Genomic DNA, 21,312 nt, shown 5'->3' on the forward strand with positions numbered 1-21,312 from the left:
AACCCATATCAAAACAGCCAAGCCTTTTTTGCAAAATAATTGGGGCTCAAAATGATAAATATGCAGGTGAGCAGCCATATTGTTTTATTGTAAAAACACAGGCAATCATTCAGAACTTTGATAACTGTTTTCGGCAGAAAATCATCTCTACTTTGCATTGCTGTACAGGAGGCCAGTAAATACCTTGATGACATTGGCAAAGAGGGATGTGGATATGAGAAAAAGTATCTTTATCAATGACCAAAATGATTTTTAGGGGTAGTATTATTGTCACGCCCTGGCCTTAGTATTCTGTGTTTTCTTTATTATGTTGGTTAGGCCAGGGGAAGACATGGGTGATTTATGTGTCTTGTTTTGTCTAGGGGTTTTGTAGTCTATGGGGTTGTGTTCAGTTGAGTGTTCTAGGTAAGTCTATGGTTGCCTGGAGTGGTTCTCAATCAGAGGCAGGTGTTTATCGTTGTCTCTGATTGGGAACCATATTTAGGCAGCTATATTCTTTAGGTATCTGGTGGGTGATTGTTTCCTGTCTCTGTGTTTTGCACCAGTTAGGACTGTTTCAGTTTTTTCCACGTTTTCTGATTTTGTATAGTGTTCACGTTTTCATCTTTCATTAAAGATGTTTATAAATAACCACGCTGCATTTTGGTCCTCCGATCCTTCCCAGGAAGAAAACCGTTACAATTATTCCATGTTAAGTTTTCTATACAGTTATGAATGTTACATATTTGTTCAAATCACATTTATTGGTTTTCTCTTTCAGATGATAGACAACATGGTCTTGATGCTGGTCACTGAGCATCCCATGGTACATTCTCCAAGAGTAGGGATGTTAATCCCTGTGTCTTGGCTAGATTCCTAACTTGGCAATTCCTCCTATCATGGCCAACTTGTCCACCTCATTTGCTTCTACTATTTCTGTTTGAACCTCTAGTCTTGATGTGTGCTTTCATGTTGCAGGATAAAATGGCAGAGAAAACAGTATTTGTTCAGCTTTAAAGTAACAGTAAAATCAAAGCCAAAAAGCGAACAAGTTTGGTTTAAGAGATTGTGAAGTAGGATAAGTAGTAAGCCTTTTCCGAGCCAGAACACCCATAGGGATTGAGAAACGGGTCAAATTTAGCTGATTAATTTACTTCCCTATTTACGTCAAATCCTGAATCATGATTCACCAGTACTAAAACAAGTCTATAAAATACACAAAAAATTAGACAGGAGAGAAACACTAAAAATGTATCTTTGTTCGATTCAGATTAAAAAGTTAGGTTACGAGTGGAGTCGAGTGGAACAGAACCTTGAACCGTCACTGTCTGATTATCTTCATGCTTGTGGCTCTGTTAGCCATTGCTATTAAGTATTCATAATTTCTTAGATGGTTGTATAGTTTAATATTGTACCACTAACCATTCAGTTAACTAACCAAGCTTTAAGCTTTTGTTATTCAGCTTGGTTGCTGTTATAAAAGGGATTACAGCTGGTGGTTCAACAGAGATGCATGTTAACCACCATCTCGCTGATGTCATCAAGTGTGGGTCCATTGGGTGCAAACTTCCCCCAGCGATAGTGCACAAGGCGAAAAAGACATAGGAACAAGGTTAAACAGGAAACCACATGCAGTATACGTGCCAGACTAGTGTTTTGTTACACTCAAATAAAATAAAGACATTTATGTTGGTGTTGTTGTCCGCCCTTACACAGACTAAAGTACAGATGCTTAAGTAAAGATCTGTGTCTAAGATGTTCTGTACACCATATCTCGTTCAAACTGTCCATAATCAGAGTTTATTACCAGTTTATAACTCACTCCTAACTATGAGAGTTATAAACTGAAAAAATATATAGAAGCATTTGTATGTAGATGGCCACCTCAGTCTGAATATCTGATTACATTTTCCTTTGTTCCATGTGGTATACATGTTTAATAATTAATCTCATTACAAATGCAATAGTTTTATTTTTGCAGTTGATCACTCACTATACTATTGTGAGCCAGTGTTGGCACACACAAGTCAAGACCCACACAGACACAATGGCCTCCCTGGCTGTACCTCCTACCTTCTGTCACAGACACAATGGCCTCCGTGGCTGTACCTCCTATCTTCTGTCACAGACACAATGGTCTCCGTGGCTGTACCTCCTACCTTCTGTCACAGACACCATACACACAAACAAGTATGCACACACACAGACACACACATTTTTTTTTAATGAGGTGACATTCTAACCCAAAAAGGACTTCCTAAGTCTAAGCGCCAAAGTGAAGCATCCCTCTTTCAGGAAGCCAATCCCTATTTATTTTGTTTCCCAGCATCAAGATGAGATTCCCAGCTCCATTCCAAAAGGAAAAAGTAGACGGCTGATTGCTAAGGTTTGTGGATCGTGTCCCTGGAGGGCGTGTTCCAGGGGAACGTTACTCAACATAATGCCTTGGGGGAGATACCTGTACCCCCTGTATATAGCCTCGTTATTGTTATGTAATTTTCTAACTTTCAGACATCTGTGTACACTGTGTGCACTATGAACACTAAGAGTTTGCGAAGAAACAAAGGTTGGAACTGATAGGATGGGTAATTTCCTGTCTGTACCCACACAATACATCCACCATCCATTATTTTCCAGTTTGAGCTCCTGCTTTCACTGCTGATCAATGATACATACATACCTATGACGCACACAGTGTGTGAATAGGATTGCCTCTGTTCCTTTGGAACTCATTTGGACACCTGTCACACAAGGTCAACATACCGTAGCTGTATTAGTAATCAGTGGTGTAAAGTACTTAAGTAAAAATACTTTAAAGTACTACTTAAGTTGTTTTTCCGGGGTACTGTACTTTACTTTACTATTTCTATTTTTGACAACTTTTACTTTACTACGTTCCTAAAGAAAAGAATGTACTTTTTACTCCATACATTTTCCCTGACACCCAAAATAATTGGTTACATTTTGAATTCTTAGCAGGACATGAAAATGGTCCAATTCACACACTTATCAAGAGAACATCCCTGGTCATCCTACGACCACTGGCTATCTGTACATTCAAATAACAAGAAAATGGTGCCATCTGGTCATCCTACGACCACTGGCTATCTGTACATTCAAATAACAAGAAAATGGTGCCATCTGGTTTGCTTAATATAAGGAATTTGAAATTGGTATACTTTTACTTTTGATACTTAAGTATATTTTAGCAATTACATTTACTTTTGATACTTAAGTATATTTAAAACCAAATACTTGTAGACTTTTACTCAAGTACTATTTTACTGGAGGACTTTCAGTATCTTTACTTTTACTCAAGTAGGAAATTGGGTACTTTTTCCACCACTGTTATTAATATTAAAACAAAAGATGCCTCCAAAGTGTCCAATCACCAAACCAAAGGTAAAAATGTAAAGATTAACCAAATCTGTAAAGTCTGCCTCTGTCAGTCCTGCCTGAGGGATGTTTCCATGGATATGCTAGGCCAGGGGTTGGGGTTGATAAGTTAACTGTACCCCGTTGTAACATGCTCTCTCTCTGGGTACAGAGGCCTTCTCTCTATCCAAACTACCCAAGGCCCACTAATACTGGGCTGGTTGAGAGATCAGCTCGACGCTCCCACACCGATGGAGCCAGCTTTGTTTATCTAAAGCCTGGGGGGCATGTTTTTACCAAGAGCAGGATGTAGGCCATTGAGTGGTGAAGATCCAGAACCTTTGATTATTTATCGCAAGTGTTGGCCCAGCACAGAGGGCCGAGGGGGCTCCATTACTGGTAAGGAGAAGCTAGGGAGAGGAGATGCCGCAAAAGACACATGGTTTACAGGTCTGGTTGCACTTTGTCTTGGAAATGAGAGATAATATGAGTGAGTGGAGAGAGACAGGGTGAGGGATAGAGGGGAGAAATAGGGGGAGACAAGTGGGTGTTCAAAAAGTGATCGACAGTATGGGACTGAAATAGATACGGTGTGTTTACACTTTACTCCCCCCACCTCTTCTATATTCTAACCAAGGTCTGTCTCTTTCTACTGTCAACACTGCTACGGGACAAACCCCATGGTTCAGAGCCACCTATAGCGGGGGACAGGGACAGTGCATGTTTCTATGGGGCTCCCCCAAGACAAACCATGTCTTCACACACACATCCCCCTCGTCTTAAGTTTCTATTTCCCAGAGTAAATGGTTTTCCATTTCCGTTACTAGAAATGACTACATTACTGATAAAGTGATTACCTTATGGCACTGGATTACCATTTGTGACCTACCACCTGGATTCAATCCTATGTAGCAAAATGTGAAATGTTTTTCTTTACATTGGATAAAAGTAGAGACTGAGAGCTAGAAAATGGAATATCATACGCTGCAGTTGAGGAACAAATGTTGTGTTCAAGTCCTACCTATTCCTGCTACAGTATTTGAGCAGTGATAAATGTAATCAGCACTGCTCTGGTTCTCCGTGATGAGACCCACTTAAACATACAGCTATCAGTACATCTTGTGGATCATGTGGTGATGTGGTGGGTGGGACTATGACAAGGAGAGAAAAAAGGCGTGCACAAAACCTCAAATGCACTGCACATTTTGCAGTCTGTACACCACAAATGCCAACAGGATGTCGGTGTTACTATGTGAGGGCGAGATGACAAGCAAGGGGAGTGAGATTGGGTGTTGCCTTATAAGGGGACATTTCAAAAGTCTAGTAAGTGCTTTGCTGTACATGATCATGGTAGGCGTTGTATATGGTTCTGTAGTCAATCTGTGTAAATAAAGGATGCATTATATTAAATACAGAAATGCTGCCATGGTTGCCTTGAGTGCTTTGGATAACACAGAGACCCCGGTATGGAGCATTCTGTCAGCGATGTCCAGCAGGTCGGTGTTCCGGAGGAAGGGTGTTACCAGGGTTACGTGCTTGGTGCCACACCACGGATTCAGAAGGCCCAGAGCCCAGCTCTCTGTGTCCGCGCCCACATTATCCAGAACCAGATCAAAACTAGGACGGTGGAGGAGAGAGAAAGAGAGGGAGAGATGGAGAGTTTATTTTATTAACTGGAGAGACTTATTTTCCCACACACTAATGAGAGTTTACTGTGGCAGTGAGAGAGGTGCCCAATCCTTGATTACAGTTAACTGACCCAAGGGGAACAATCCTCATCCTATTCAGAAAAATGCCACCATGGAGGTTTTTAAGGGATGCTGCGAGATTCTGTGTTCTACTTACCGAGTCAGATGAACTTGTGGATACCATTTGTATGTCTCTGCGTGCAGTATGAAGGAAGTTAGCGATCGTTTTGCGAGCCAACGCTAACTAGCATTAACGCAACGACTGGAAGTCTACAAGTGGCCAAAAGTTTTGAGAATGACACAATTATTAATTTTCACAAAGTCTGCTGCCTCTGTTTGTATGGTGGCAATTTGCATATACTCCAGAATGTTATGAAGAGTTATCAGATGAAGCAGAAAACTTTTGGCCACGACTGTATAGTAGTATTGCTTTGGGTAAGTAGAACAAGGGCTTAAACGCCAGAATCTCTCAGAAACCCATTAACCTCTCTAGGGTATGTGATCTGGCCAACATCCAGTGAGGTTGCAGAGCGCCAAATTCAAATACAGAAATACTCATTATAAAAATTCAGAAAACAAGACATATTTTACATAGGTTTAAAGATTAACTTTACCAACCACAGTGTCATATTTATAAAATGCTTTTCGGCGAAGGCATACCTAGCCCAGAACATACCTAGCCCAGAACATAGCCCAGTTGACAAATTATTACAAACAGTAACCAGCCAAGCAGAAGCGTTACAAAACTCAGAAATAGGGATCAAATGAATCCCTTACCTTTGATGATCTTCATATGGTGGCAATCAGAAGACATTAATTTACTCAATAAATGTTCCTTTTGTTCGATGAAGTCTCTTTATATCCAAAAACCTCCTTTTTGTTAGCGTGTTTTCTTCAGTAATCCACAGGCCCAAACTCAGTCAAAACAATCAGACAAAAAAATTCAAATTGTATCCATAAAGTTCATAGAAACATGTCAAACTATGTTTTTTTTTCAATCCTCAGGTTTTTTTTTTGCCTAAATTATCTATAAAAATTACTTATATAAAGCAAACCCGACAGCATCATTTTTTTATATTTTTTTATTGACGGATAGCCAGTGGCACACTCCAACACTTGGAAATAATTTACAAACGAAGCATTTGTGTTTAGTGAGTTCGCCAGATCAGAGGCAGTAGGAATGACCAGGGACGTTCTCTTGATAAGTGTGGGAATTTTTGTGTTAAAATCTAATGAGTACTTTTGTGTGTCAAAATGTATGGAGTAAAAAGTACATTATTTTCTTCAGGAATGTAGTGAAGTAAAAGTAAAAGTTGGCAAAACTGTAAATAGTAAAGTTGAGTACAGATACCCCCAAAAACTACATAAGTAGTACTTTAAAGTATTTTTACCCCACTGCTAGATGTGCTGATTGAGGTCACAGCAATGGGTTAGGGCGACACAATATGACAGCCGGGCCCAGACACACGTATAATGTTACTCAAACAAATATAAACATTTTTTTATGGAAATGATGTTATTGTTAGTTGTTATTAAGGCTTTGTATTATGTCCATGTAGCTATTGTCATGGAGATGGGGTTTGAATACCTAAGATTGCCGGTAAACATTTTCACAGTGAAAATGAAGTCATGAATTTACAGTACCAGAACATTATGGTCGTCGTCAACATCAGTATGTACATCTGTATGGAAAATGTTCAGACCCCTCCTGAAGCTCCCAGGATCAGAGTGCTGTATGGGGACGGAAAAACACCAGATAAGTAGACACAGAGTGAAAATGGAGAAAATAAAATACATTTATATCAAATCCAACACAAAAACGTGTTAAACTCTTCTATCTATTGCACGTGAACCAGTGGCTTCAGAGTGCCAAGTCCCATGCCATATCAGCCACTGCTGAAGCCCATTTCCAACGGGCCCACTATGCCACAGTACAATTCCCTCCCCATGCTCATAACCCACTGGTTTCATACAGACAGGCTTTTTATGAAATAACCAAGTGGAATAATCAACAAGATCAAAGACATGAGGATTATATGGGATGAATAGGGACAACAGCAGGGGTTAGAGGGGGAAAGAGACAAGTTGACCTCAAATTGGCAGGAGATGTGCATGTGCGTGTGTGTGTTTGCTGTTTCTTGGCACAGTTGTCCTTGTTAAGGCCTCCTGTGTTGACCAGGGCATACCAGGCTCTGACAGACACGTAAGGAGCGGCCGCCACCTCCGTGTGACTCAGAAATTTGGGCTTTTTGGACACCGGACCCAGTCACACTCAGGACTCAAGAGTAGGTCAAAGATATAGGTTGATCCTCCAAAAGGTGAGGTAGGATAAGGGGGAAGGGAAATCTGATCCTAGATAACTTCTACCTTGAGCCTCACAAACCTCCGACCAAACATGTCACTATCTGAAAATGTTGAGTCATCATCATCCATTAAAATCCCTGCGTAACGATGCCAACTCAGAGCTGGCTAGTCTGTCTGCAGTCCTGCTTGCTCCTCATTTGGCTCCTCATCACACAGAAAGCCTATTTAATGAGTCTGTCATTAATGACCATGCCTCACTGAGCAGCACCATGGAGTCTAACTCTGCCGGTAGCTTTTATTCTCAAATCTGACACCATCCCAAAATTCCATTCCAGCCTAGCAATAGCATTTAGCCCACAGGAGACACCTAATATTGCCTATACTAATGTATCCAAATGCATTCTCTCTTGAACATGCTAAAGAAAGCAGAGTATCCCTGGCAGTAGTAATATTCAACTACACATATGTTGATGATTATTGTAGAAATAACCACAAGCAAACAATGGTTTGGAAAACAAACTACAACACAAAAACAATAAGGGATCATAAACAAAACAGTACCACATTTGCACTCAACACCACAATCTCAGCCAGGCTTCCATGTTTCCAAGGGGGAATGACCGTCCACACCTGAGAAGGAAAAAAACACTGGCTTAACCAACCAAGCACTGGTAACACCCTGTATGGATGGCACAGATACCAAGATTGTGACATTTTGAATTCTCGGTTTGTGTATATCTTCACATCCATATGATGGGATCGTGTTTCACTGACACACTGATGACGAGTTGACCAGTTGGCCCAAAGGTGGTGTGATGATGTAACATTATACAAACATTTATAAAATGCTCATCACCATCTGTAATTCCCGAAGGCCAAGGTACAAAACGCGTTGGTTTGACTTTTTAACCATAAAGAAGCTCTTTTATCACTGTCCTCCAAGGGTTGCTGAATATCCTTTTCACTAGGTGAAAGGGAAATTCAGGCTATTGTGAACATGCTATTGTGAACATGCTATTGTGAACATGTCTCGCATCTGACTTCTTATAGGCTATTGTGTAAAAGATCTGATAGTCTATGTTCTCTGAAAGCTATGAGAAACATAATAGGAAAACCACTGACATTAACAATGATGCAATGAGGTGCTTCACATTTCAGCTGCACTTGGATTAAGTAAACAAAGCGGTAACACAAAATCAAACAAACAAACACACACAACCCCAACCCTTCCCACAGAGAGTACCACCCTATTGTACTGCATCCTGGGGCCAATTTGTTTGTGTGTTACCTCATCCACCTATTTGAAGTAGTCTGGTGCCACATCCAGAAAACACTCGATGATGACTCCGGACACGTCACGGCCCAGGATCAGGGGAAACTCACTGCCGGATTGGTTGATGTTTAGGAGGTCTCTCTTCATGGCCTTGGTGGCAGCCCCATACCCACCTGAGAGGGCAGAAACAACACAGAAATAAGGCAAAACGCAATCAGTTCAAGTAGACGTTGAGACAAGTGAATTCAGATACGAACAGAGGCCACAAGATGACAAGAACACTGAAACTAGCTGGGAAGATCATCACTGATTAGACTGAGAGGTAACCATAAGAAACAGCAGGCCCCCACCTCTTCAAAGAGCACATCTAGGCCTAAGTGTGAGGTTTAGCCTAACATTCACAGTTTGAATTTAACACCCAAACCATGTGCCATAGCAGTCAACTTTCCCTTTGTGTCAGAAGAGCTCTCCTCGTCTCCAGGGGTGATCTATTTTGCCCACTCAGATCTCTCTCTCATACACAGACCAAATGTGAATAGCAAAACAACAGATGCTCAGTCAGCTCTGAATGAGGGCAGCTTCCTTTTCACGAGACTGTGGTGTGTACACAAAAAGGCTATTGTGAAGATGTCTCACAACTGTCTTCATATAAGCTATCTATAAAAGATCTGATAGTCTATCTTCTTTAAGAACTCTGAGAAGGTCATAGGAAAACCACTGGCTTGAAATGAAGAGTTAGCCTATAAAAATAAGGTCACAGTCTCTGGCCGACAATGTGTTGTTAGGTTATTTCAGTTATCTCGTATGAGCTTATGTGCTGAATACATTACGTTGTTACAGGTGTCAATCTTATGGGCATGTGGCAGCAGTGTGTAGGAGGGAGGTTCCTAGGTGTGAGAAGTGTGCAGAAGTGTGCAGAAGGGCATGAGACAAAGGAATGTGTAGCATTGGGGAAATAAGCGGTATGTGTTAATTGTAAGGGTGCCCATGGGGCTAGGGATCAGAAATGTCCAGTGTGAGAGAGGCAGGTTGAGGTTACCAGGGTTAGAGTAGAGAGAAGGGTGTCGCATACTGAGGCAGTGAGGAAAGTTGAGGAAGACAGGTCAAGGGGGAAGGATCCTGAGAGTATTCGTGTGAGTAGTAGATATGTATCAGTACAGAGAGATAGGCCAATAAATTATATATGCTTCAGTAAGATTGGCTTTTTAGTGTTCATAGCAATGGCTATCAACTGTACTGCAGGGTTGGAATGCAAGTTGCAGAAAATAGAGGTTGTGGTGGCAGCTGCAGAAAAGTATTTGGGTGTAAGAGATTTGACGTCAGGTTGTGTTACAGGTTGTGTTGTGTGGTGGTGTCCCCTCCTTTCAGGCTGTTGGCCTGATGTAGGACTAGATAGATTTAAATAGTGGAGTAAGGTGGTGGGTTTTTAATGAATGTAGGGTTAGAAGGTAGATTATTTGTTGATTAATTTACCTTTTATAAAGCAAAGTATAATGGAGCTGTACTCAAGTCTAGTTGGTGGCGTTAATGCAACATTTATTGGATGTCAACAGCCGTTAAACTTCATAGAAGAAGAAGAAGAAGAAGAATGAATCTATCAAGCTAGAATATCACAACAACCTCTCATGCTGGCGTCAATGTGGTTAAGACCTGCAGCATGGACTTTGAGGATAACTTCCTTAGTCCCTAACCCAGCGCTTTTAGTGAACCGAAAGACATCATTGCTGCCTTATCTATTGATCTCCCAAGCAGGCATGATTGTCATACGGCTGTTGGAGGTGGTGTTGAACAGTCTCTTCTGACCTCCATGGAGGAATGTTTTCACACATGGTGCTCTCCTGATTAGGAGACAAGCTCTGTCAAAGCCAAGCGGGGGGGGAGAGGGGGAAATTGTTTTTTAAAAGGTCATACCAAGGAAAACATTTATTTATATATATATATATATATATATATATATATATATATATATTATTATTTTTATATATATTTTAATGATTTGATTCAAAACGGTATTTGACCTTACTGCTATTAGCCTGTAGAAACAAATACCATGAATAACAGATTCACAACAGATAGTCCCCCCAAAAAATCTAAAGTAAGTTTGTTCTGAAGTGTCTGTCCTATATCTGAGAGATATAAGACTGATCAGGAAACATGTATTTAAACACTTATTTTTGGCACTAAACAGTGTCCAGAGTGTACTTCTATAACTGTTTTTAACTGGTACCAGGGGACCTTCAGACAAGTCTTGTGAGGCCTGTGGGCATCCTAGAAAAATACATGTACAGCACCAGTCAAAAGTTTGGACACACCTACTCATTCAAGGATTTTTCTTTATTTGTACTATTTTCTACATTGTATAATAATAGTAAAGACATCAACACTATGAAATAACACAGATGGAATCATGTAGTAACCATACCATAACACCCCCATACCATAACACCTCCTCCTCCATGCTTCACAGTGGGAACCACACATGCGGAGATCATCTGTTCACCTACTCTGTGTCTCACAAAGACACAAACCAAAAATCTCTAATTTGGACTCATCAGACCAAAGGACAGATTTCCATTGGTAAAATGTCCATTTATGGTGTTTTTTGGCCCAAGCAAGTCTCTTCTTATTATTGGTGTCCTTTAGTAGTGGTTCCTTTGCAGCAATTCGACCATGAAGGCCTGATTCACGCAGTCTCATTTGAACAGTTGATGTTGAGATGTGTCTGATCATTGAACTCTGTGAAGCATTTATTTGGGCTGCAATCTGAGGTGCAGTTAACTCTAATGAACTTATCATCTGCAACAGAGGTAACTCTGGGTCTTCCTTTCCTGAGTAGGTCCTCATAAGCGCCAGTTCCATCATAGAGCTTAATGGTTTTTGCGACTGTACTTGAAGAAACTTGACATTTTCCAGATTGACTGACCTTCATGTCTTAAAGTTATGATGGACTGTCGTTTCTCTTTGCTTATTTGAGCTGTTCATGCCATAACATGGAATTTGTTTTTTACCAAATAGGGATATCTTCTGTATGCCCTCCACCAAACTTTTGACTGTCACTGTACGTGTTGGTAAGAGTCTCACCTTTCCACAGAGGGGTAATATTAGTGTGTAGTTCAAGCTGTACTGACGCTACAGATAGAAGTTGGCAGATCGGCTATACCAACTTCAGATGCTTGTGGGGGGACATAGAGCAAAACGGAGTACACCATAGTATTTGTAAAAGTCTCATCTTTCCATAGAGGGGTCATAATAGTAGGCCAATCCGCTCTTCTCACGAAATCGCCTGTCTCAATCCACCACATCCACCAATGTCTCACTTCTGCATCTGCGGTGAAAAGTGACAGAGCTCGAGTGATGTTTGTCAGACCATTGAGACATTGGTGGATGTGGTGGATTGAGACAGGCGATTTCGTGAGAAGAGCGGGTTGGCCTAGTGCGACATGGATTGAGATGCATCCAATGCATAAAAACAGATATCTCTAGCTTAAACTGACAGATTTTTATGGGGATTTTTGTATTATGCTAATTAGATTTCCACGGTCTTCACGGACATCGACTCTAGCTAATTAAATTCATTAGAAAATACAATGGATTAAGTTGCAGATACTGTATATTATCGTTTTTACAGTATGGAAGGACAAAAAGTAAGCTGGCTCTTGTACTCATGCTGCTGCCTCGTCTGGCAGACACCCTCTGACAGCTAATACTCAAGCGAGTGCGGTTTACTCATCCTACATCCAAACACAGAGCATGATGTTGCGCTTCCAGAAGCTAAACCATGAAGATGCCTGAGAGGGGGAGCGAGGTGTGGCAGTCCATAAGAGTCCTCAGTATGAGGTATGAGTATGAGGTGAAAGTAATGAATACAGAGCTACTCAGATGGGTGATGTTATCATGGTCATGTAAAGGGCATACAGGGCATACATGTAGTTTCTTGCAATAGCCCACTGACTTAAAATAATATTTATTTCAAAACTGTGATTCCTAAAAGATGTGTGTCTCCAGATTTGGTCCGTCAGTGGTGTCTAAAATCCTAAGAGCGGCCCGAGGGCGAGGTGCGGGCCAGTCCAGACGGCGAAGGTGGAAATCTCAGATGATGTTGGGATCTAGAATGTCATCCACTGGAACCCAGGGCAAGCAGATGGGAGGTTCCTGGTGGAGAGCCAGACATGATCACCAGAATGGAACACGGGAACCTCACTGCAGTGGCGGTCTGCCTGCTCCTTCTGTCAGCAAAACCACTCGTCCACCAAAGTGGCTTCAATCTGGATCGGGATCCGTGGGGCCAGGACCGGCTCGTACCCCAGGACGCACTGGAAGGAGACAGCCCGGTGGAGGAATGACGAAGTGAGTTCTTGGAATACGCCGCCCAGGAAAGGAACTGGGCCCACTCCCCCTGCCGGTACTGACAATGACTCCTAAGGAACCTCCCCAGCTCCTGGTTCATCCTCTCCACCTGCCCGTATGAGGCCGGTACCCAGAAGTGAGCCTGGCAGTGATCCCCAGCTTCTCCAGGAAGGCCCTCCATACCCGTGACGTGAATTGTGAGCCACGGCCAGAAGCGATGTCCCCTGGAAGGCCATAGTGCCGAAAGACCAGCTGGAACATGGCCTCAGCGACCTGGAGAGCGGTAGGGAGACAAGAGATAGGGATAAAATAGCAGGATTTTTAAAATCTGTCCACAACAACCATAATAGTAGTGTAACCATCAGAATTGAGATCAATGGACAGATGAGACCAAGGCCGCTGAGGCATGGGAACGGGAAGGAGTTTCCCTGCTGGAGTGTGCCAGGGAGATATGGAACATGAGTTGACATAGTGGGGTTGTGACGTTGGTGCCATGGGAGGCCGAGGATTACCTTGTGTACGGGGGCTGTGGTGATGAAGGGAAGACTTTCCTGGTGCATGGGTACATTGGTGAGGGTGAGTGGTGCAGTGATGTGGGTAACTGTGCCGGATCCAAATGGTCGCGTATCTAGGGGGGGGGGGGGGGGGGAATTGACATGAATGAGCAGAGTCAGATACACTACAGACCCCTTCAAATTAGTGGATTCGGCTATTTCAGGCACACCTGTTGCTGACAGGTGTATGAAATCGAGTACACAACCATGCAATCTCCATAGACAAAAAATGTCAGTAAAGGCTGAACCTTGAACAGGACCATCAAGTGCTGAAGCACGTAGCCTGTAAAAATCATCTGTCCTCGGTTGCAACACTCACTACCGAACAGAAAACTGTATTGAGATCAAATGTTGAATCGATTTAGCAGAATGTCGGCCAAAATCCTTCTCCTTCCTTATTCTCCAACTGCTGGGATAAAATCCCTCTCACTACCATATTTGGTACTGAGTAGAAACGCCAAACGGATGCTTCACATTTGTACATCCGTTGAAATATCTGTCTCATTGTTCTACCTGTGTTATCGTTTTTACACTCTGGAAGGACAAAAATGTAGCTAGCTCTTGCACTCATGCTGCTTCCTCATCTGGCAGACACCATTTGACAGCTAATACTCAAGTAATTGGAGTGCGGTTTACTCATCCTACATCCAATCACAGAGTACGATGTTGCGCTTCCAGAAGCTAAACAAACATGGCAGAACCCCCCCTGTCGCCGCATAAACTGAAGGTTGCTGTATATTTGGGTTGATTTGACACACAGAAAGCATGCTGAGCTTGTCAATAAGAGACGTACGTTAAATCAACTCGTTACCAATAGCATTAGCTAGTTTGTATTCTGATTCATTTTGTCACAGTGCGTGTAGTCTGCTAGCTGCAATGTAACAATTACACAACTCAATTATTACATCAAACTCTGGTGGGAGCTAGCTAGTTATTAACGTTATCACATCTAGCAAAAACATGGTCAAAGTTGAATGGCACACATTTCCAACCATTTCAGCTGGGGTGGGTATAATTTGTGGAACGTTCCAATAGGAATATGTTCCAAAAACGTAAAATACAAGGTTGTCAACAAACAACGCATACAAAGCTGTATAGCGGCCGAATAAGATACCCGGTAGGGAGTGGGCTATTTCATTATGTTTTTAACTCCCCACGTGTATTCTGAAAAATGTATGTCCTCACTCTGGTAGCCTATGGACAACAATTAAGAATATGTTACGTGGTGAGTTGATGCCTATTCGGCAGCTAGTTAGCTAGGTGAATTGATCGTGCTACTTTATGCGTTGTTTGTTGGCAACATTGTACTTTACGACGTTTTTGGAACAGATTCCTGTTGGAACGTTACACATTATTTTCCACCCTTTCAGCAGTCCGCTCAGTCATGTTGATTCAGCTAGCATACTGGTAATAATAACAAATGGAAATAATTATACAGTACCTATTCAACATTATTTTATTGGTCTCCTTGCCTCTAAAAAATGCCTGAAACTTATCAAGAAAACCCACAATCTCAATGCTTACATCACCGTGACAGAGGAGCTGGCATTGAAACAGGCAGAGGAGGCTGAGCGCAGGCTCCTCAAAGGTGCATGTTGTGTCTGTCTGTCTGCCTGCCTGTGTGTACTGGACGTGCATGTGTTGCACATTATGATCTGGTCTCATATTTTTATCTTCCTTGCAGGTGCCCCCAAAGGTCCACTGGATCCCTTTTGCTGTGAAGGACAACTTCTACACAGAGAACATCAAGAACACTTGTGCCTCAAATGCTGAAAGGTATATCTGCTGACAGGCCTATAAATTGATTAATTCCTCCTCTTTTCAGTTGGATGCATTTATTATTATAGTATCTGTTTTGTAGAATACACTCATCCATACAATGCCACAGTGGTTCAGAAGCTCCTTGACCAGGGTGCTGTTCTCATTGGGGAAACTAACTTGGATGAGTTTGCTATAGGCTAAGGCTCTCAATCTCCCTTTAGGAAATGCATGTATTTGCAGAATTACCAAAGTATTATCATATCTGTAAACTGCCCCAACCTGCATTCATGACTGAAAGTGAGTGTATAGTACCCTCCTTCCATTATTTTCCAGTGCAGGCAGTACTAACCGTGCTTTTGAACCTGTCCGGAACACCTGGAGCTACAGAGAGCAGACTGGGGCTGACCCTGACTCTGACTGGGTCATCACGGAAGGCAGCTCTGGAGGAAGTGCTGCAGCTATGGCTTCTCTCACCAGCTTCCTGTGAGTCTGCAGACACAGGGCTGAGTTCAAGTTTCCCATACTGTTGCAAAATGCTGCATAATAGGAACATACTCTACCACTGTGGCTAACAATGCAACTTCCTGAGCATTGACTAATACCGTAGTTTATGTATTTATGTAGCACTTTACTTTTAGCTCGTAGTGGAGCAAAGAGACTCAACAACACCATTTTATTGAACTCTGAAACACTAAAGGTCTTATCTCCTGGTTCTGGCCCCTGACAGCTCTTTGTGGTCAGATACAGGTGGCTCCACCCGTAACCCAGGGGCCCTGTGTGACATAGTGGCCCTGACGCCAACCTACGGCCTGGTGTCCAGACACGGCCTCATCCGCCTGGTCAACTCGATGGAGGTCCCAGGCATCATGACTCGGGAGTGTTCATGACTCAGCCACCGTCCTGGGTGAGGCATGTTATATGGCCATCCCATGGGGCCTGTATTTTTTTCCTGACCAGGTAAAAAGTATTACTCTGAAATGTTAATTTTATGGCATGTAAAACTGCAATGTGGGGTTTGTTGACCTGGGGTGCGGGTTGTTGTGTCACACAGGTATTCTCCAAAGCCATGATGTCAGACTACTACCATAACCCTTCCACACTGACAGACCTACCGGGTGACTTTGATGTCAGGAACATCTGTGTGGGCATTCCCAAGGTGAGATCACCCTATCCTCCCGGTAGGATCAGGCATCTCAGTTCATCCCAGTGGTTTAACATTAACATGAAGATTGTTGGTAAAACTTTGAACATGTGAGGCATGTGGCACATGCAGCACATCTGTCAGACTGTTTGTCTGTCTATGCTGTTGTATCATTGTTGATCTATGATGTGAATTAATAGCGCTCATTTAATGCAAGACAAAGACAGAAGTCCATTGCTATGAAGCCAAATAAAGTCAAATTGACCATGAGTGGATTCTAAATATTATGCTGCTATTATAACTAGCACAGCCCTTGATGGCGACCTTTGTTTATTTTAATTGTTGCTGTATGTGTACTTCGTATTTGTTTACATTTACAAGAGATTTTGTTATTGTAAAGCAAGATTGAAATGGAATTATTTGTGAATTGTTCTCCACAGGCCACCGTAGTGGCCATGTATGCCACCAGGGATTTAACAATGTTATACAAGGAAGAATCCTCTCGGAACTACTTCCTGCTCAGACAGTAAGACACAGCAAACACATTTTTCAGTATAAACCAAGACTTTTCTACTACTGTAAGATCGGTGGTCGTGTTGAGGATGGAAGCAGGAATTTGAATATTTGGACAAGAGTTAAGACAGACCCTCATGTTTGCCTCCCTTCTAACAGGAATTATGAGCACTACTTTGTGATGACCCAGCAGGTGCGTTGTCTGATAGCAGAGGACTTCAAGCAAGTATCCAGCTTGGGTGTTGACGTGCTGCTCACGCCCACCACACTGAGTGACACCATGCGCAACACGGACTTCATGCAGGAAGACAACCCAACACATAGTGCCCAGGAGGACATCTTCACACAGCAACATGGCAGGAAATAATATGTTCATCATTTAACTCTCCCTTTTCAAAGGAATTGGGTTGGAATTCCTATTTCGGTCAACCCTTTGATTACAAATCCAGATGAAGGTCTATCTGAAACAAATCATCTCCATCAGGGAAGCTGATAACTTTGCGGGCAGTTAAAGTTTAACCCATCTTTTATCCCCCTCACAGTCTGGCCTTCAAACAACCTTACCCTGCCAACCCCTCTCCCTCTCGACTTTCTCACATTTACCCCTCCAACTCTCATTTTCTGCTCCAGGACTCCTTGCTGTTTCTGTGACAACAGCGTTATCGAGCATACCTTCCCATTGGCCTGCAACTAATAGGCCCCACCCTCCAGGACAGGACACTGCTGACAGTAGCCCAGTGGATAGAGCAGAAGGTGGGCTTTACCCCTATTCATTACCATGGAGATGCCGTACAGGGGGAGCAGACCTCAGTTGTATGAGGTGAAACTAATGAATACAGAGCTACTCAGATTAGTGACATTATCATGGTCATGAAAAGGACATACTCAAAGATGTATGGCCTTTTCTGGATTTGTTCTGAAGTTACTGACTTCCATTAAAGACACTTTATTACTTGCTGTTTGTCTGGCGGTTCCAAGTATGAGTTTGAATGAATGACTTAAAGATGAGGTCATGTATCCAGAAGACAAGTATTGTGAACCTGGGCGTTGAACATCAGTGGTAAGCACTGGCGTAGCATGCAGCTCCCGCAATGCAGGGGGGGGGCCCATGAGCTTTGGGACCCTCAACCCCCCAAAAAAGCATATGAACACATCATAAGCCATGAAGGAAATGTTTAGAATTACAGGACATTACCTTTAAAACTGCAAAATGTTCCCTCAGCCTCATGGCAAAATGTGTAAAATAGCAGGAATTTAGCTCATAGATTCTTGAAAGTTGGGTCAATCCTTGTCCGGCGGGGAAACGTATTCATTTTTTATTTTTTTTTTACAAATTTTGTTGCATTATTTGAGCTTAAAATGTACATTTTAGAGGAATTTTATAAGTGAAAAGATTTGTTTTTGGAATTTTTCTAAAATGCTTTCAATATTATTTATTTCCATGTCGACTCTATGCATAGATCCCGATTTTCAAACTATCCAAAAAAGTGTAAAATAAAGATTTCAACAAACAATATTTGAATCACAATGGTCACAACAATTTCCCCTCTAAACCGCATGCGGCGTGGACCTCTTCCAGGACTGTTGCGCAGAAGAAATGCCAGGCCGCGCAGACACGAGATTAAACTTCACCGAGTTCACCCCATTAGATTGCACCATTTAATGTGATCGAATAAACATATATGCCCCTTTTCAATGCAACAAAACAAATCTAACTTTGCAAGAGTCTGTGATTTTGTTGTAGGCAGAGCCAGAGTGCATCAGAATATAATTATATTGACAGGTAGCCAGTGAACGGTCTTTCAATCACCTATAAGTGAATGTGCTGTTCAGGTCAGCGAGCATAGCGTGTGCACGTTTGTTGATATTCTTGGTTAGTTAGCAAGCTATTAGCCCAGTTTTAAATATTGGTCAGCAACAGGGATTTACTGCTTCCTAGCACATAACGTGTAGGCTACATTTCAAGCTGTCTTTGAAAAGCTAGTTGGGTAAAAAGCTTGTTTGTCTTTATTAAAGAGGCAGTGTTGTATTTTGAGAGAGGCTTGAATAAGAACAATTACATTTTTGTCAACTAGGTAAAGAAAAACTGTCAGATCTTTGTCTAACGTCAACTCTGTCAGAGTGTTGATAGAATGGTTGTTTTTATTGTGGATTTTCAAATAAAGCATTTTATATACAGATGTTTGTATTAAACTTTTAGAGGCAAACATATGTCTGTTTTGAGTATCTGTCAACTCTGTCTGGGGCTTGTCAACTCTGTCACTGATTGAGTCAATATTTTTTGGTAAATATTCAGTAAAAAAAATTTGAATCACTGTTCTGCACCATATGCTTAAATTATTGAGATATTTGCTGTGCTAAACCTAAGGGATAATGTTTGCTTTATAAATGTTTTGTGTTCTAAATGTAGAAAAACATGCCAAAATGCTAACTAAATTAGCCCTGGAGCATTATATAGTGCTATAAAACAAGTTTGGAGATTTGTGCTACATATTTGAATAATCTAATGTTAAAATTAAACAAGCCAAAGCCTTTTAAACAGTTGTTTGTCAATAATTGTTAAATGCCTTTTATGGTGTCTGACAGAGTTGACATAAATCCAGTTAGTTGCAATTTAGGAAAAACCATAAATTAGGTTGTTTATGCTGTGATAGCTGATACTTTGGTCTCTCAAAATATATATTTCAAATTTTGTTCATATTAATGTTAAGTTGAGATTGTCCCATCTTTCACGAATCCCTGAGCTCTAAAACGGCAATATTTCTCTCCGACTCTTGGCAAAATGTGTAAAAGAGCATGAGATTAGCTATAATACTGCACATTTTTCGCTCTGCCCCATAAACAAATGGGGGGCTTGATCAGACCTTGCGGGGTGGAGAAAATCTCACATCCCATTAGTCTATAACATTGGACAGGCAGCCTCCCCTGAGTTGAGGGAAATCCATTCATTACACACAGTAATACAACTGCTTTATTTCAGGTGTAACGTGACCATGAAATGTGGAAGTTGGCCTTGGCTAAGAGATGCTGTTCCAAATAAACCTGCTCCCATGTCTGAAGATAAACACAAGTCGTTTTTGATATTGCCTGAAAAAACACCAAATGTGTGTGTTAGAAATGCCAGAGCTGATTTTTGGTCCTAACTTTCCATACACAGTTCCGCTAGGTAACCTTTCCCAGGCAATATTAATCTGATATACTAATGTCTACCTCATTTGACCTGATAAGATTAGCGTAACAAATGTTTCAGAAGATGTTTTTGTAACTTTGAGAAGGGTTGTTCATGTGTGCAGTTCCAAACAGTGCACAGGAGACGGTTGTGAGAAGATTTGTTTGCCTTAAGCTAGGTTACCATACCCTGAGGCATGGTGGAGTAACAGGGCACAACATAAACACGGAGTCTGATATAGAGATTCTGTCTAATTTTAACCCACGTATAGGGGGGCTAATTTCATCCCCGTAAAGGTTACGTTTAGGATTAGGTGTAGGATAATCTGGGCCCGTATTCACAACCCAAACTGTAGTACCCTAAATATCAGATGAACAGTAATTTTCATTGCAGTTACAGAGCTGTAGTGAAAACTCACTAGCGACATGAATGCAGTATGTTTGCACTGAAGGACACACACAGGCACATACCATACATACACTGACACAGCGGATAACAGAGCCCTGCCTTTCCTCTTGTTACCTTTGACATTCTCTCTGTTGGACATGTGGATTTGTGTTGTATCCCCCTCTTTCTTCCGTACCCCTTCCTCCACCCCACTGTGCTCTTTCCAGCACCTCTCATTTAGTCCTGACCCCATCACCACTCATTATGCAAATGTCACCCGCGCTCTGCCGCAGTGACGGACGGGAGAGAGAGGGACATGTTAATAAAATCTTTGTTCTGTAACAGTAGATACTGTGTTATGGCTTGTTTCCACACTATATTGATTTATCAAGATCATGTGCAAATGAACTACCTACATTTAACGTTATAGTCATCTGCCCATGTGATTTGCATACTATAACATACAGTATATGGCACAAAACTGCTTTCACTTTATAGCCTGCAACAAAAGCAAGTCTTGAATTCTCATATGTCATGTAGACGATCAGTCTTGTCATTTCCAAAAGGTGTGAGGATTTTAAGTAAAAGAGCAGAATGGACTTACAATTGGTGAAAAGTCTGCCAGCTAGACACATCGTGGGAGAGAGAAAAACAAAAATGGGGCCTCCTACAACAACTGCTACGACTGAGCAGTCTCCACTCTGAGTGCACTTGCTCAAAGACTAGAGTGGGTGTCCATGTGCTCAACACAGAATTCCAAACATTATGATCTCTACAATGCTTCCTATCCACATGGTGGACATGTGACATGCATTCACATT

General features: G+C 41.8%; 1 protein-coding gene and 1 pseudogene across 1 annotated transcript; one reads left to right on the forward strand and one right to left on the reverse strand.

Moving 5' to 3' along the window:
* Positions 1-4,463: 4,463 nt before the first annotated feature.
* LOC109893790 (reticulon-4-interacting protein 1 homolog, mitochondrial-like) lies at positions 4,464-10,375 on the reverse strand (annotated as a pseudogene).
* A 3,372-nt stretch (positions 10,376-13,747) lies between these two features.
* On the forward strand, positions 13,748-19,142 carry LOC109893791 (glutamyl-tRNA(Gln) amidotransferase subunit A, mitochondrial-like). Its single transcript, XM_031829098.1, is given in 8 exon segments — positions 13,748-14,309; positions 15,205-15,296; positions 15,615-15,764; positions 16,009-16,156; positions 16,158-16,238; positions 16,333-16,437; positions 16,863-16,948; positions 17,095-19,142. Coding segments are annotated over 8 exon segments (894 nt in total). The 5' UTR covers positions 13,748-14,285; the 3' UTR covers positions 17,303-19,142.
* Positions 19,143-21,312: the final 2,170 nt, after the last annotated feature.

The sequence above is a fragment of the Oncorhynchus kisutch genome, linkage group LG7 (genome assembly GCF_002021735.2).
Source record: "Oncorhynchus kisutch isolate 150728-3 linkage group LG7, Okis_V2, whole genome shotgun sequence".
Taxonomy (NCBI): domain Eukaryota; kingdom Metazoa; phylum Chordata; class Actinopteri; order Salmoniformes; family Salmonidae; genus Oncorhynchus; species Oncorhynchus kisutch.